The 17,737-nt window shown below is 46.6% G+C and overlaps 1 protein-coding gene across 2 annotated transcripts in view; it reads left to right on the forward strand.

Annotated features, from left to right (window-relative positions):
• Positions 1–7,988: 7,988 nt before the first annotated feature.
• Positions 7,989–17,737, forward strand: part of LOC135392054 (BAI1-associated protein 3-like) — a 63,872-nt gene continuing 54,123 nt past the window's right edge. The window contains exons 1-2 of one of the 2 annotated variants that reach the window (XM_064622691.1): positions 7,989–8,003; positions 8,093–8,224. In XM_064622691.1, the coding sequence (XP_064478761.1) occupies positions 8,136–8,224 (89 nt within the window). In that variant the 5' untranslated portion in view covers positions 7,989–8,003; positions 8,093–8,135. Of the gene's footprint in view, positions 8,004–8,044; positions 8,225–17,737 lie in introns of those variants that run through there. The other variant, XM_064622688.1, reaches the window with a different exon arrangement.

Consider the following 17,737-nt stretch of genomic DNA (forward strand, 5'->3'; position numbering starts at 1 on the left):
AGATAAGCAGATAGCGTCAGAGATGAAATGATACAGGCGCGCGGTATGATAAGGTAGATGGTAGCGACCGCTCGGTGACTCTTGCGCATATAGCTCGCATTTTGGGCCGCGGAACTCACGAACATTACACTTGCGACCAGAGCACCACAGCATGGTTTATTTTGCAGATCCCTCGTCACAGGTGTGATGTTATCTGGTAAGTGCGCGAATAGTGAGTTTTAGTACACCGTACGCTATCGCCTTTGCGTACGCAATGGACAGCGTTGGTGGTCCTGCGCACGCGCAAGACTAAACTAGCTTTGTGCATTGCTCAGAACCACCACGCTATTCCGTGCGTACGCAAAGGCGACAGCGTACAAGGGATAGCGTGCTGTTCATAACTAGAGAGTTTTAGTATATATACCGTAAGCTATTACCTGTGCATACGTAAGGGATAGCGTTTATGGTTCTACGCACGCCCATGGCAGAAAGAGAGCTTCACGCAGTGCGCAGAACCAGCAACGCTATCCATTACGTACGCTATCGCCTTTGCGCACCGTCTTTTGAAACACTCTATAGTCACAAAAATGGCCTACGCCTCCCGTTTTCAACAAATCAGGGCAGGTAAGGATATCATTCGAGATTAGATGGTTGGCTATATAGGAGCGTGCTATGCGGTGAAGTTCATTTTTAAGAGCGTATGCAGTGGTTGGCCTTGAGCGTGCTATGTGGTGAAGCTCCGTTTAAAGAGCGCGTGCAAGAACGCGTACACTCTTAAAAATGAACTTCACCGCATAGCACGCTCCTAGCCAACCATAATCTCGAATGATATCGTTATCTGCCCTGATTTCTTGAAAACGGGAGGCGTACGCCTTTTTGTGAAATTATGCTGTTCATAATTGTCACAAAAAAGGCGTACGCCTCCCGTTTTCGACAAATCAGGGCAGATAACGATATCATTCGAGATTATGGTTGGCTAGGAGCGTGCTATGCGGTGAAGTTCATTTCTAAGAGTGTAGGGTACACAAAACGATAGCATATAAACGACCCACTATAAAAACTCTCCAATGCGTTCCTTCCGGTATATAGCTTCGATGACGTGCCTCAACTGGTCGGGTCTTCTTGCAGTGCATCGTCTATAGAATTTGCAATCGTCATCCCTCTATCTTCGGACGGAGCTTATTCAGCCCCTCCTTTCATAACTCAGCCCCGTCCGCCCGCCTTGCATTTCTTTGAAGGCATCTCTTTTCGCGAAGAGGCACGGGGACACCAGAATATACGCCGCGCTGAACAAACAGTGTCGAGGAATGTTGCCATCGATTTTTTCGCGTCCACCGTGAAGACGAGCCATGTGTACGTGGAGATATATATGGCACGTGGAATTTGAGTCCGGGGGCCTGAGACAAATTGCGTTCTATGTGCACGCCATATAGATACGTGATGAAAGTGATCTAACACCATGTGGATCGAGGGATTGGATGGAGATGGGGGATGTTTTTATGTTCGTTCTTTTTGGCATCACCCGCAGTCGTGATGCGGGCTCAAAGATGGTGTAGATTTTTTGTTTTTTTCAATATTTTCGCGCGTAATTGCGTGTTTGCACACGCAGCAAAGAACTAATGCGCGCTGAGTGTGAGATAACATTTGCGATTCGTCCTATGTTTTACTGGAAGCAGATTCCCGAAAGGGATTACTTTATTGTTTAGAAAGAAAAATTCTGTGGTCTGGAGGTCAAACGGAAACAATATGGCGGCCCCCAACTCGCCCCTTTTGCCTCAGTGTCCATACTCTGAAGCGTAGCTTATTTAGTGACTCTAGAGCCTTAACCCGCTCGGCTATGCCGCTGGTCCAAACGGATGTAGGCGTTGCTTCCCCTGAAGTCGGCCCAGGACGTACACTTAGTCCCTGTCACCCTCTCCTTTCTGAGGCACTCTCTCCACTTATCAGAGCGTCTGTGTACCGCCCATATAATAGCCACACTTGCACAGCGATTAATAACGTGGAAAGACAAAGAAAGGGAGACAAAGAAGAAAGACGTCTTATTCGTTGTACGACACTCTGCACCGAAAAACGAAAGGAAAAAAATAAATTTGGGGTTACCTCCGTGCTGCTTTAAAGGGACTATGAAACGATTTTTTTCTTCGTTTCGTTCGAAAGAAGACATTTTTCTGAGTCTAGAACCGAAATTTTACTTTCGTCGCGCGAGCGGATTTCTCGGGAGCGAATTTAAACGGAGCGGCGAAGGGAGGACAGCTGGCGCCACGCCGTGGCGAGCGGCCGAGCGGAGACACAACGGGTAACTTGACGCGACCACGGCCGGCTCAGCAACACGTCATCGTGACGTGTTGCCGAGCCGAGGAATCCCGCCAGGAGCATGCGCCGTAGGATCCCGCGTATGCGTTCATCGGGAGTGGAAATCTCCATGACAGCAGCTTTCGTGCGATCGGCAGATTTCGGCAGTGGCGGCAGCCACAGCGCGAGCTCGCGGCATTGCTTGCCATTGTGCAACACCGGTGACGTAACGGGGAACCGAAGTGCGGTCCGTACAGTTACACCATCGGCAGGGAAATATGCGCGGGAGAGGAGGAACGCGGAAGAGACATTTCCAGCGCGCGCTCCTCGCAGAGTGGAGCGATTTCGTCCGGAAAAATGTGTGGCATATTAGTTTCTCTGCGGGAAGAACAGTTTCCATCGAAAAAAGTATGGGGGTTCGGGAAATTTCATAGTCCCTTTAAGAATTTGATGGAAGAATACTGGTCTTTCAGTCTTAAACCTACGCTAAAAACTATCCAAGATAGCCCTGATATCCAAGGGATTGAAGTTCCTGTATGGAACGTCGATTACCGTTTTTCTCTCTTCCAGCTTTATCTTTTTCTTCCCCCTTTGCGATTGAGTGATTGATTAAGTTCCTTAGACACGCCGTCTTCCGCGAGAGTATGCTGGACGAATGCAACGGGCGGTTGCCTGCATCCATATGAATGCGTCGCAAATTTTACGGCAAACAGGATAACGACGCCTAGAAAACAGCCAACGCGAATACCGAAAACTCGTCCGGCTGTGACGTCACTGCAGGCATCCCCGCCAACGGGACGGCCGCGGGACAGGTCACGTGTGCGCGGGGACCAATAGGAATGGCCGAGTATCTCGTTCCTCTGACGTCGAAATCCGAAGCTGCTTCAACGTGGAAATGCGATGTGTGTTTGTGTGGTTATGGTTTCGGTTTGTGTTGGAAAACTCTCCAGGGTGCGCTGACGGCGCTTCGGTTTCGTTGTAACAACATGGCGTCTGACGCGTGGAAGATGCGCCAATAAAGCTGAGCATCAATCCGGCAAACAGCGGCCTCGTGTCCTGTCACCCACGGATAAGTCAGCAGGAAACAGAACAGAAAAATATTTTTCTCCTTCCTCAGTATGTGAAATGCAAGGAGAAACAGCGCGATCCCTTTAATAATAATAATAATAATAATAAAAGAAACGGTTGGCCATAATTAATCTACAGGCCGACAACGACCATATTTATTTATTTATTTATTTAAACTGCCCCGTTTTGGGTGCAGAGGAGCCTCAAATGTAGTGCGAGGAAGTATATAATCCACAAAAGTAGCCAGAAAATAGCCAAGTCGCCACTGCACAAATTTCGGCGCCACGATAAGCCAGAAAAGTAGCCAAATCTGGCAACCCTGACAGGCACAGGTTTCCCTTCGCGACGCAGCAGTTGGACTTTGAAAGGAAGCCCAGTTTTTCGTTGGAATCTTCCAGCATTAACCGTTAAGGCCTCCTTAATTTAAGCATACAGCGAGAGCAGTATATATAGGACTAAACCTAAGTACTTGAAGACGGCTTCCCCGCAAACACGGCCCCCCTACGCTGCATGTTGAAAGTGCATCTTGTGGTCAGCCGTAAATTCACGGCATAATTGCCGTCGTGCAACAACGCGTAAACCGCTTCCCTCTGTACTGCTGTCCTCCCGTGCAACGGCAAATGTTCTCACGTAAAAGCCATTACGGTTGCGCATCGCCGTCGCAGTGTAAACACGTTTCCTCCCTTCCGTTTTGCTACGAGAATCTGTACCAGCAACTGAAGGTAGTCGCTGCTTGAGTGTGTGTTTCTTGCAGCAGTTATTGAGGGCTACATACACTTGGTTCTCGTTGGTCCCTGAAAGCCTCGGATACCTTGAATTTGAAAATGGCGGTTTCCGTGACATTTCATCGAACGCCATTTCGTCGAAAAATGGACGTTTCATCGAATCGGTGGCCGCTGCTTTTTCTTGCGGCAGCGTGTGAAATATGTAAAAGGTTCTCCTGACCTGACCTTGGTCAGGCGTCGACGAAACGGCGTTCGATGAAAAGGCGAATTTGGGGTTCCGTGACATTTCATCGAGCGCCGTTTCACAGAACGCCATTCCGTCGAAAAATGGACGTTTCATCGAATCGGTGGCCGCATACACCTTAGTCGCCGCAAAAACAAACAAACCTCACGATGATAACCACAGTTCCGCGTCAACAGCTCATGGCAAGGTGGACTCCTCCGCAGCACAGGTCGGACAGTCGGAACACACTTTCCCTTTGTTTCTCCTAAGCGCCGCAAGGGCTCCACCGGTCGAAGCGGCGTTCCAGTTAACTCTGCTTCCAGCTGTACATCTGAAGCGACATCCTTCCCACATAAGCCGAGTGGATTTAGCATGAGCTCGTTGGAATCCCGCCACCCTGGGTGCTTTGTGTGAGGTTTTCCCTGGTCTTTCGTACATTCCCGTTGTCCTCTTTCCATCTATCCGCGTTAGTATAGCGCTTACAGTTGCTTCGCGGTGGTAGCACACGCACGCACGCAAGAAGAAAATATTCCTTCCGCCGGCGACAAAGTGTCCTTATCACATCCACGTCGGTAAATATTAGAGTTTCCTCAGTCGGCGACACAGTCTTCAAGAGAGGCGTCATAGAATGTCGCTATCGCATATAGCTCGATATCTATTCAGTGGAGTGGCGATTGACTCTGTCACATTCGTCCTGTTGCACCGCTCGGAAGGACACTGGGGGGTAGAGATAAGGTGCCTGGCAGCGCATATGAAATAAACGAGCTTTAAATATTCGGACTCCCTCTGCAAGTCTTAAAAATGAGGGGGGGGGGGGGGGTGTCGAGGTAGCTTGCCGTTGTTGGCCGCACTCAAGTGGGCATCGTCACGACTATAGCCAAAAAAAGGAAAAGAAGGTGGGAGAAAGGGGAGTTGAGGACTTCAAAGTTGACTTAAAAATGAACTTCGCCACGTAGCACGCTCCTAGCCAACCATCATCTCAAATGATATCATTATCTGCCCTGATTTGTTGAAAACGGGGGGCGTACGCCTTTTCTGTGACACTTATGCTGTTCATAATTGTCACAAAAAAGGCGTACGCCCCCCGTTTTCAACAAATCAGGGCAGATAACGATATCATTTGAGATGATGGTTGGCTACACTCTTAAAAATGAACTTCACCACATAGCACGCTCCTAGCCAACCATCATCCCGAATGACAACGTTCTCGCCTCCGATTTGTTGAAAACGGGAGGAGGAGCCTATTTTGTGCCGTGCATAATGGGCACAAAATAGGCTCCTCCTCCCGTTTTCAGCAAATCGGGGGCGAGAACGTTGTCATTCGGGATGATGGTTGGCTAGGAGCGTGCTATGTGGTGAAGTTCATTTTTAAGAGTGTAGGAGCGTGCTATGCGGTGAAGTTCATTTTTAAGAGTGTGCAGGTAACATCATGATGACGTAAGCCAGGCGCACGAATGGGAGCTAACCACAAACAACATTCCACAAGCCGATCATAGAGTCTCAGTATAGGTCGGGCGCCAAGGCTACCAAAGTCCCTCCAGCCGCTCCCTGATGTGCCGTGTCAGCGCCAAAGGGCGCTCTGATTGGCCTTGTCCGGGTGACGTTTCGAGACAAGGAATTCCGGAATACTCTCAATATACGTCGTCTGCTCTTGCCATGTGTTACATCCGAGTGCACGCGAAGAACGCCGCCAATAGACCTCTCCCTGTTTGTAAACAAATGACGTCATAGCGTTCGACAGCGCCACCAATTTGGTAGAGTTGAACTACGCTGGAAGCTAGGGGGCGAACATGGTCGCGCCCGAAAGCCGCGGTCTTGAGGGGAGTACGATGGTCCCTGAAAGGGACGCGACCTTCGGCCCTACTTTTCTTTCAATAGGAGGCAGCGAACAAGTGCCCATTCGTGGTATCCAGCCATCCCCCTTCCTTTTTGTTTCGGTTTCAGTCTGTCTACCAACTTCATGATGACATTTCTCGGGTAGAGGTCTATTCGTGTCGGATTTTCGGCGTTATTGTCCGTGATGAACGCGCAGTAAAACGGCACTATAGTTTCAGAATCGACCGAGACTATAGCCTATAGTCTATACTATACTGCTATAGTTCCTTAACCGGAACTTATAAGTCCGCATTGTCCACGCGGAATGCCAGCGACGCTGGCTTTGGGACCGTGGGTCACGACTGCAGCTTGGCATGTTATCCGGGGGCGGTTATCTCCGTCAGTGCTGCTCGAGCGATGAGACCTAGCTTCAAACTCAGTGGTCAACGGTATATACGCGGAGCTGGTGGCTCTCGCTGGTCACGTGCTCGTTACCGTTAAGTCTGGTGGCGGCTGTTACTTTAGCTATCGGCACCTAACAATAAGCTAGGCGAGCGGACTGTCGGAATAAAATAAAGTGTAGCCAGAACGAGTCCTACAGCTGGCTAACCTTTTCAGTGACTTTCATCTTTCATCGACAATATTTGCCTGGTATTTTTTCAGCTAGCTCTCTTTCTACACACAAGCAAAAGTACGGCAGTTTTTTCCTTTTTTTCTTTTTTTTTCGTATTCGATTTTAGCACTGTGCGTGGCAATCGTGGCTTTGAGAGTTTTGCGGGTGTCGACATACGTACATTTGCGGGGACAGCATGGAAGGAAGGGGTGGGAAATTGGAGATAAATGTGCGTCCTCGGCCGACTTCATGGGCACCTGTGCCCTGCATTAATCTCGAGAGCCTGCCCAGGAAGGAATTGAGACACCAGCTACCAACACTGGGACGAGGGCTGAAGAGTTAGCGCTGATTGTACTAGCTGTAATATAGCCTGTATAGCGCTAAGACACCCGCAGTATGCTCCTTCTATAGTGTGAAGGAGTGCAGAAGAGGGTATCATGGACATTTATATGGTCACGTGACGCAGTGCAACCACCGCGTGATCTCTGCGGCACGCCGAAGTCATGTAATCACCACACTAACAATGCAAAAGAAGAAGAAGAAGAAACAAAAAACGATTTCACAAAACATTACAGTGGTTTCAATAAACATTTAATAGCATTTAAAAACCAAAGGGTTCAAAGAAAGGTTTCCGCAAAACATTTACTGCCAACAATGGACCGATAAAGAAGGTACCGCGTTTAAACGTGTTTGGCGCAATCCTTACTCTCTGTTAAAACATTAGTTAAAACATTTAGTGCAATGCGCGAGCTGCATTGCACATACATCATCTTACATAAAAAAAAGAGAAAGTTTAAATTATACGCGATTCAATAGCTCGCTAAAATATACCCGCTTTGCACGACGTAAAAAAAAATAAAAAATAAAAAATGAAAACGAAACACGGGTATGAAAGTAACATTTTCGGTCAGGGCTCGGACAGCATTTGATTATACAAGTGCTAATGCTGATGCCTTTCATATCATCTATACACTTCGCTCCGTCCTCGTTATCTAAATATTTGTTTCGCACTATCTTTTTTTTTTCTTTTTTTTTGGGGGGAATAGCAATCCGACCTACGGTCAGGCTGACCTTTCCGTCATCAAAACATACCACCCGCATCGAAAATTTTAATACGCTTTTTTCTTACGTCCGGCCGGTGTATTTTATCGATACAAAAAAAAAAAAACAAATATCCTCAGTGAGTCAGGGAGACACTGACGCCGTACTATCATCCGTACTACGTCAGCGCTTTAACAACTACACCCAGCTTCATCATGCAAGCTTGCACAGAGCTACATCCTTGACGGTGAGTAACTCCCTCTCTCGTTCCCTCGGTTACAAAACAGAGAAAGTGTTTCTCCTCATGGCGTGCCGCTCACCTTGGCCTAAAGCCAGTCAGCGCAGAAACTCCGTTCGCTCCGTCCCGGTACTATAGACCATGGCGGACAGCGAAGAGATGGCCGGTGCGGCCGGCGACGTGGCCGTAGAGGACATAGCGCATCTCAGTCTTAACGGCACTTCGAACAAGTAAGTATATACAGTTTGAGTTTTGACGAAATGGAGTTTGGAATTTATTTTTGGGTGGTGGCGACGACGACTACGTTGGGTGCGGACGCAGCTGAATCAACGGGACGGAACGCGACGTCTGTGGAGAGAGGGAGAAAGACGGGTTTTTTTAGTCTAGGTCCTGCGATGTTGAGTGGAGAGAGAGTGTGTGTGATGTTTACGGAGCTGGATGGGGGAAAAATGTCAAAAGTGTGGAGTGTGCAGGATTCGCGGCTCTATACGTCGCGAGACAAAATGATGTGTTTGGGCGAAACATTGCGAAGAGCGGTGTACCGCATTAGTAATTAATAATTCAGCGTTTTTTTGTGTTTTTTTTGCGAGATAGTTATTGCGATATTTTATTTCGTGAATTTATCCGTGTTATTTAAAGTTTTTTATTTCGTAAATTTGTTAATATAATTTATCGCAGCGAACATAAAAATGACGATCATGAGCGACGCTGCACAGTTTAAGAAATCGAGGAGTAATTTTAGTACTTTTGTCAACTAGATCTATGTATTGCCGTAGGAAGGAAAAAAGGAAGGAGATTGTTTATTTTTTTACATTATTTTACATTACATATTGCCAACTTCGCAGGTTGAGTAATGATATTTGAGAACAGTGATATAGGCATTAGAGTCTTTCTGGACTAAGTGCCCGTCACTTTATGCGAAGTTTGCGGTGCATTTGAGTTAATTTCAGGGCCAGGGGATTAAATGATGGAGTCATCGTTATCTCGGGGAGTTAAAAAAGAAAAAAAGAAGAATTTAACTGCTTTCCAAGTTAAGCATTCTTTTTTTTTTTTTTTTCTTATGGTACACTGGCCAGTCCGTGCATTTAACGGACCGTTTGCACGTGCAGCTCTCGTTCTGGCTGAAAACAGCCTGAACGATTACTACGCTAACGCCACTACATTTCCCCGTTTCTGAAATGTTCCGTCAATTCAATTCAATTCCGTCAATCAAAGACTAAGCTTTCCCGGGTCTCGGCACCAAAAATATAAAGAGAGGACTCGGGAACGATAACGAAACGAAGCTTTACTGCGAATGGCTGCACTATACACTCCACAAGCGCAAGAACCTTCTTCCTCATCTTCTTCAAAACAGTGGTGCACAGCTTATTGGTCCGTCATTGAATGACACGGCGGGCTCCAGGGTCATGTTGCATACATCAGACGGACACTCAAACATCGTACAGAGAGAGGCAGAAGAAACCGGGCTCGGGGAAACCCAAGACGGATACTGAAAAAGTGAGCACACGCAGTCACACTGGAACGAAAGACACGAAAACGAAACCGCGGCGCCTCCTCACGCGCACTTGTTTTCTGCCAGTAGCAGACGACGTTTGAGACGGCGCCACATCACATGCGAATGGTCCATTGTTCCCACCTCAGGTAATAATAATAATAATAATAATCCGGGGCTTTACGTCGCGAGACAACTGCGATCATGAACGACGCCGCAGTGGCCGGGTCTGTGGATTAAGTTTGCCCACCTGACACACGGCACAGCACATTTAACGTCCCTCGCGGAAGACGGCGTCTCTGGGCAACTTTTACCCTCCCAACAAATTGTCACCGTCTTCGACCGGGTTTGAGCCCCCGATCTTGGGATCAGGCAGGCCACCTGAAGATTCAACCAGATCATGACCTACTAGATTATAACGACCATGTCACAATCAGCAAGCCCTATGAGGAGCCTGTCCGCACGATCCGCTAGGGGCGCTACTCATCGGCACGCCACGATTGGACGATGGAAATTTGAATTCTGAACGCGCAGAAGCGTACGTACGGCTATCGTAGCAGACGACAGCGATAGCTCCCATGAAAACGCGTAGAATGATGACGATAATCAACCTCAGAATAAAACATCTGTGGAATATCCACCGCTTGTACAGTAATACTAAGGTAAGCTGAAGTACAAAGTGTTGCAGAAGTTGAGGAAGCAATAACTGGGACGATGAGAAGCGCCACCGCTAGCTTCCAAAAATGCGGCGCTGGGAAGGGGTGCCCACGACACGGTCGTTATAATCTAGTAGGTCGTGAACCAGATACAACGCGGAGGAATTACTGCCTTGACGGTTGCCGTACAGCGTCTTACGTGTACCATCGTTCCGTGCGGAAGGATGTTCCGTTGCGATGATTTGCTATCAGCGGACGCAACACGCAAGCGCAACTGCGGCAGCGTGAATCAGCCTTAACTCCCTCTTGCGTATTTCTCGAATAAACTGTAATACGGAATAAATGGTGAGCGTTGAAAATATAAGCGTTACCGATGGTTATGGGACTTATGTATGAGTTGCGCCTAACCCACTCTGCAGAATTACATCCAGCAGCATGCGACAACTTTATTTTGATGATGATGATTCAATGAAAGCACTCTGGTGCAAGAAAAAGACGTTTAGGAACACAGGTAGGGCCAGTTTTTCACCACGTTTTTATTTTTTCTATTTCATGTAATAAATCTAAACTAATCTAAATCAAATGTCACCCATCTCACGTGTATTTTACCCTTATACTGCCCTGACTTTTCAATGGTATTGTATGCAGTAATACATGTATCTCTTTCGTACGTACTGCTTGCGAGACAGTTGTCTGGAATAAGCTCCTCGTTGTTTATCTTATCACAAACCTCCAGTAGCTGCAAGGGCATTTATTTTGAGTAACAAACGGGTCAAGCATATGGTCTTTCTTTAAATACAACATTGGAACAGCGTTTCCGATGGCAATCAAGTAAATATTCACGTAAATATAAATAAATATATATAATAATATATAATAATAATACGTATAACAATATATACGTCACTATGCGAACCTTTATAAGCTCTGTGTATCACTGACATATTTTTGTCCTGACGAAGGCGGAGCTTCCGCCGTAACGTAGACAACCCTTTTAGCATTCCAAGTATCTTAAATGTAAATAAATTATCCCTTTTTTCTTACTTCCCGTACCTTCGTAGTCTGTGTTTCAATTTTCATTTCAGCTACATATATTCACGGTCGTCCGAACCCCATTCACCAAGTATAATAATAAGTATAAATATATATACATAAATAAATAATAAATATAATATAGATATAAATATTCAAGTAAATATTCAAGCACCAACAAACGGACTGTTGGTGGTACCGGTGGGCTGCAGAACTAGTGACAGGCGATTCCACACAACCGTGTCGCAAGCAGTACTTACCTGGAATGCATAGTATGAGATGCGGACTTTCTCAAAGTGGGGTGTAGTTATGTATCCAATCGTCGGCTTTACCTCAATCCTTTCATTTATTCTATTTTTTTCATTTTTTTTTCTCCGATGACATCAGACGAAAATACCTGGAAGCAACACGCTATGAGAGCCGTGACGTAATCCTGTCCTTGATCCGCTTATTGTTAACGCAAGACGCTTCGAGAATGTCGAGCGCGAAGTTAATTAATTTCCTGGCGCGCGCGCGCTACCACGCAGCCAATCGCATTAGTTGGAGGTTTGTGTGTGTTCACGTGCGTGTATGAAGTACATATAGTACAATTTTGAAGTACTGATTATATAAGGGCAGCAGGCGTCGGTAACGGTGGTAACGTCTTTGAACTGTTATATAACCCCGGATTATCGCTACATTTTATAAATGGTGTATTGCCGTTGTAATTTTTTTTATGACAGGAAATATGTAGAATTTCTCTTTGCTTCTGATGTTTGACAGACGTGGTGTCACACGGGCACTCAAATTAATGATGTTGTATCGCATACGTAGTTTGTCCAGCTGAAATTCTTTCGATATTGTCTCTTATTTCTTTTTATTTTTTATTCGGAACACCCTACAGTTCCACCGAAATGGTATTACGCGGCGGAAATATCTTATCAAGTCTTATACCTGTGGGATATATCCAATATCTATGGATACTGGATATATCTTTGAAATATTTTCTTATATCTTATCTGTTATGTCATATCTTATCTTATCAAATTGGAGCAACGCTTTCACCAGCGTGCATTCCACACGCCATCGAGAGTTCGTTATTAACGTTTGTATTTAATTACGAGTACACGTGCTTCTTTGTGCACATATCGCTGTTCCAATAACAGCAACCACATCAGCACCGGCTGAGATGAACACGTTTCACCGCTTCTTCTACGTAGAAAACCGACTCAATATGTATGCTCGACTTAGTGTTCGAAATAAATAAATAAATAAAGAACTCGTGGCCCCCATATATATGCCATATTTGACAGCACGTCGAGACGTTTCCGCCCAATGTTGTCGTCTATGCGTATTTTCTTATTCATGTTCGTCTTTTTATTCGACGTACATGTTCTTTCTACTTTCACTACTGGATGCGCATGCGCGCGCGGAGCCATTTATGACGTTTCCACAGTGCTACAGGAAATAGCGATCGGTCACTTCCGGATGGTCACTTCCGGGTGGGCACATCCTGACGTCCGCCTCTGTTCCAGTACTCGCATATTGCCTGCGTGTTTGTCCTCTCTGAAATCGATGCGGCCAAGAACGGAAAGTAGGTTCGTGAAACTCAGTTAAAGCGCATGCGCATCGTCGTCGCTTTATAGTAAGAACAAACATGCCCTTATCCTTGCATGCATGCAATCTTTGTATATATATATATATATACACACATTGGTTGTAGTTCATTAGTCGTGGGTCAAGGATTCAAGGATTTTTATTATCGTAATACGTAAATACAGTATCTCAAAGGGGTTGCGAGGACAAAACCTGTAATGCAATCCCATCTAGAGTCATACTGAAGACTGTAAGTTTGTGGGTGAAGTCGGCCCAAGACGCCCCTTCGGCCCCTCCCTGTCTCCCTGTAGTGGTAGATAAGACGTCTCCTGACGCGTTCTTGAAAAGAAAAAAAGAGAAAAAGAAGAAGACCGACCTAATTCCGATGCACACGGTAAGCATTTACTAATCTGGCCTCGTGCGTAGATATACCGGTAACGCAAAATAACCGAATAATAAAGTAAATAAAAACAAAAATAATACGACTCGATTTTTCAATATAAGCTATAACCGATAGAAATTATAACTTTCGTTCGTACAGTCGCGGTATGATGCATGAATATTTTTACACTTGACTCTTTATAGCTTCATAGCTTTCATAACTGGTATTTCCAGATAAACTTTTACGCACGTATATACCCATTGTTGGACCAAGTCCGCCGTGCACAACGAAGTCACCGAAGCGTTGCGTCCGCTCACTTTCATTGCTTGGTTTTTATCTCATTCTTTTTGCTGTACATGCATGGAACACGTACTCGGCGCTAAATATGGTATGCAGTGGATACGCCTCGTATATAGGGTTGCCACCTTTCGTAGTGAAAAATACCGGCTGGGGGAGAGGAGGTGGAATAGAGAGAAAGGAGGAAGGGCTCGTGGAAAAGGGAAAGCGGGTGATGGGTGGACGAGGCACACACACATAGAGAGAGAGAGACAAAGTGCTCGCTCAAGATAATACGAGGAAACTCCTTTATATCGAACACCTTTTTAACGAAAATACCACTACAGCGAATTTTTTTGCGGTCCCACTGGAGCCCTATAGGTCTAATAGTGGACATCCTTTTTAACGAAAATACCTTTACTGCAAATTTTTTTTGCTGTCCCCTGAGTTTCGTTGTAAAGGAGTTTGACTGTACGAGGAAACATATGTTCCTGCGTTTGGCTGTATCATTGATGCTAGAAATAACAATGATAATAATAATAACAATGAATAATAAGAAGAACGAATAACTAAGAAAAAGGACTGGTGACTGCGGAACTGGGTCTGTGTTCCAGATTTATTCAAGCTGTAGTGGAATGTTGAAGGGGAAATCCCGTAAAAGCCCTTATGAAAGGTCTTGAGCCACAAATACCGGCAAAAGGCTGCCGGTATCACCTTCCTACCGGCAACAGGCAGAGCGCCCAAATAACCGACCGTGCCGGTATAATACCGGCCTGGTGGCAACCATGCTCGTACACCGCGTGGCAACACCGCTGACAGAGAACAAATGTGCTCAATGTAAGACATATGACACCTGGTGTGCCATTGAAGCAACTTCGTCCTATTGACAAATCCCGAAGTGTGAGTAATACTGAACAAACTTGCGCAGTGGGGTAGTTGGCACTGAGCGAGCATTTAGAGTCAGCAAGAGACATGGTCACGAGCATGCACAATAATCGCAGATCGTCTTGTTGTACGTGTTCGTGTCCATGTCTCTTGCTGCTTTAAGATGCTCGCTATGTATAGCACCTTCTTATCTGATATTTACTTTGTAGCATTGCTCTTCACAACTTGCAAACCGCTTATCAATGGGCAATTCAGTGACGACCTTTGTCTCTCTCTCTCTCTGTTTCTTTATCAGTCGTTATGTCGGGGCGGTCTTTGCCGTCGCCACGTGTTGCAATGACATCTCTTATCTGCCAACAACGGCTATAGGATTATACATAGCAGATCACAGTAAGTTGTGAAGTTAAACATAGTAGATTGGTTCTATTGCGACTGTTGCATTAAGTGGCGCTTGTGCACTTTTGTTTCATTCCCCCAGGTATACTGCGGTTCACTTGGGAGTCTTGCAGGGCTTGGCTTGACATACATATCGCTAACGATGTTGTGATCGAGTTTTCGAAGCAGATAAAATGGTTAAAAAGCAAGCGAGCTGGTGGCTAAGATTTTTCAAAGCGCCCACTTCTGGGGGGAAAAAGAATGCCATCGCTAGACTAGAAGTATTTTCCCCCCTTTCTTCTTCTTTTTTTTCTTCTTTCTTATACTGCTGAAGATTTCCTGCCCCCTACACTGTACCTCACCTCGACGGCGTTCGTCTTGCCGAAAAAGAATTTTGCAATTCCTGCTTCAATTTAGTGACGTATATATACCAACCATTTAAATATGCAGATTAATAGAAAGAAAATAAACAGAAAGATATTGCAGAGTAAAATGACGATGACGAATAAGTATGACAGAGGCAGACGACAGAGACGCAGACGACACAAGCGTCGTCTGCTTCCTCCTGCGCGCGTCTGCTGCGCATTTCGTAAAATGCAAATATCGTTTCTGACGAATTACGCGCGGTGAGCTCACATCTAATTAAGAGCGGCAGTGCGACGAGGGTCCCGTAGATTAGAGCAGAAGGACCAAGACGCTTAACTAAACCGCCCTTTCAGGATGAGGCGCTCGCGTTCCCGCCGTGCTTTGCTGCGCCTCATTAACGGTAGATGCACAGACGAAGCCCTACACTGTCTATCGATGAGTTTCAATCGATCGCATTCGTTAACATCCGGCTGGTACGTGGACGCTTTTAACTCCGTTCTATTCCTGACACGGCTGTCACGGGTATAAGAAGGTCATCTAGAAGCAGAGCGTCTGCAAGGGCGTCAGCGCGCAGATAGCAGGAGGAACGTGGCGGAAAGCGTAGGAGATACACAAAGGCGTTGACAAATGCAAAGGTGTGGTTCGACGAACTTTCCCAGACCGTGGGATCGCAGACGATGTTTGCCGGCTTCGATGTATCGTGACGTAGGACGTTGTCTCTGGAATACCGCTGCACGTGACGGCGTATATTTGGCGGCGCAACAAGTTTTAGTATTGGAACCGTGTATTCACACGAGCGACATCCTCACGGAATATTCTAGTGGAAGAAAAAGCGAAAACACTGCTCATAGAGCCGAAGTTCCGTCTTGTGTTACGTTGAGCAGTCACACGCTGCGGAACATCGGGAACGGCGTACTGCGTATTTAGCAGACGACACTTAGCAGACGATACCGTCATCGTATTTTCCTGTCGTCTGCTACGGGATATCCTGTGGCTGTGTTACAGGATATTCCCCACGGTTAGCAGTGTACGTGAAGACACGACGTTGAGCGCTCGCGGTCACGTGACAGCAGAAAGCTATGACGCTTTTCGCATCTTCCGCCCCTGGGGGAATGTCGCTCGTGTGAATACACGGGAACAGTAGCAAACGATCTTAGTATGAGTCACCTTTTTTAGCATGCGAAACGCGTGCTCGATATTGTTGTAATCGTGACTGCCAGACCTTTCTTTCTTTTCTTTTGTTAGCCGTGGGAAAACCAGATATACTTCGCTGAAATTTATTTTCGCTCAACTTTTTTTTTAAAATTCCGGGTTAGCGCTGCGAGGCAACTGTGGCCATAAGCGGCGTGCAGATGTAGAGGAAAAGGGGGGATAGTATAAGCATGCTGGGCCGACTTCAGGGGGAAGTGTGCCAGCATTCGTCTGGAAAGTCTTCGGAAAACCAAGGGAAGACCTCAGACAGCACAGCTCTTTGCAAAGAGGGCGCAAGTAGCACAAGTATCGAGGCACCCTACATCTGGCGCCATCTATTGAATATGTAGGGAACCTTCTTCGGCGCCGTCAGGGCCACAGAGCATGCGCAGAAGCGTTGTGAAAAAAAAAAGGTCCATTGCCAGACCGGTGGCTTTAAACCCACAGGCCAGACCCAAGCCAGAGCTAAAAGAAGCTTTCTTGTGCTTTGCTCGGTATAACTGAATCTCATATCCTGCGCTCTAGCAGCCGTGACCGACCCTGTCAGCACTTTTTCTTCCACACTCTTCTGGTTACTTAAAACAGTCCTCACTGCGAGTTGTAGCGTCGCCATAGTCTCGCGTGCGCACAGAAATAGCGTGTTCACACTGCGGGGGCGCTAAGCGCAAAGTCACGTCGGGCGCATGTGTAGTGCCCACCCGCTATTTCCTTGCGCGCGCAGAGCGATGGTGTATGCTGTACTTAACCCACCCCCACCCCCCCAAAAAAAAGAAAGGAAAGAAAACCTTTATATCGCGCTCACGTTCTTGTGACGTCCACCTGTAACGTCCATGTCATGGCGAAACCGAAACCGAAACAGACGTTCATTTTTCTTCTTTGCATCTATTTACCCCACATCATCACCAGCGATGGGTAGAGTATCACCTCTAGCGATGAAACTCCACATTCCTCATCTCATTACTATAGTTACGTCATTAAAGCTTAACATATATTTACCGACATGTGTGTAAAGCCGAGATCGCAAGGGCAGCCCCTGTATAGGGGGCACACAGGTGAAAAAGTTAGCGGGGTGTCACTGAACATTTGGAGGGTGTTAGGGGGGGTGTAAAGGGGGTCTGGATAAATCACTGGGTTACGCAACCTGGTTGCAGGACGAATCGCGCCACGAGCCAGTTTTCTGGCAATCTTCAGGCGCAACCTGTCAATCATCAATCATTTGGCTCCTCCTCCGAAGACACGTCGTAGCGTATTCCTCCGACGTCGTAGCCTATTCCTCTGTCATGTGACCCGTGACGTTGCCCGGCGCAGCTCAAGAGAGCACCTCCTAGATACTAGCATCATGCCTGCGCGCTTACGTCACCCATGGGGGCCAGCCTAGCTTTGGGAGCTGCTTCGAGCTTCAGTCTTGTTCTCTTTCGTTGACGTCATCGCAGCATCCACAGCAGGCCTTAGTGTGTGACGCTGTGTCACGTGGGACGCAGACCTGTTGCTCTGGGCCAGGTGGTGCAAGTGA

This window comes from Ornithodoros turicata, chromosome 4 (genome assembly GCF_037126465.1).
Source record: "Ornithodoros turicata isolate Travis chromosome 4, ASM3712646v1, whole genome shotgun sequence".
Lineage (NCBI taxonomy): Eukaryota > Metazoa > Arthropoda > Arachnida > Ixodida > Argasidae > Ornithodoros > Ornithodoros turicata.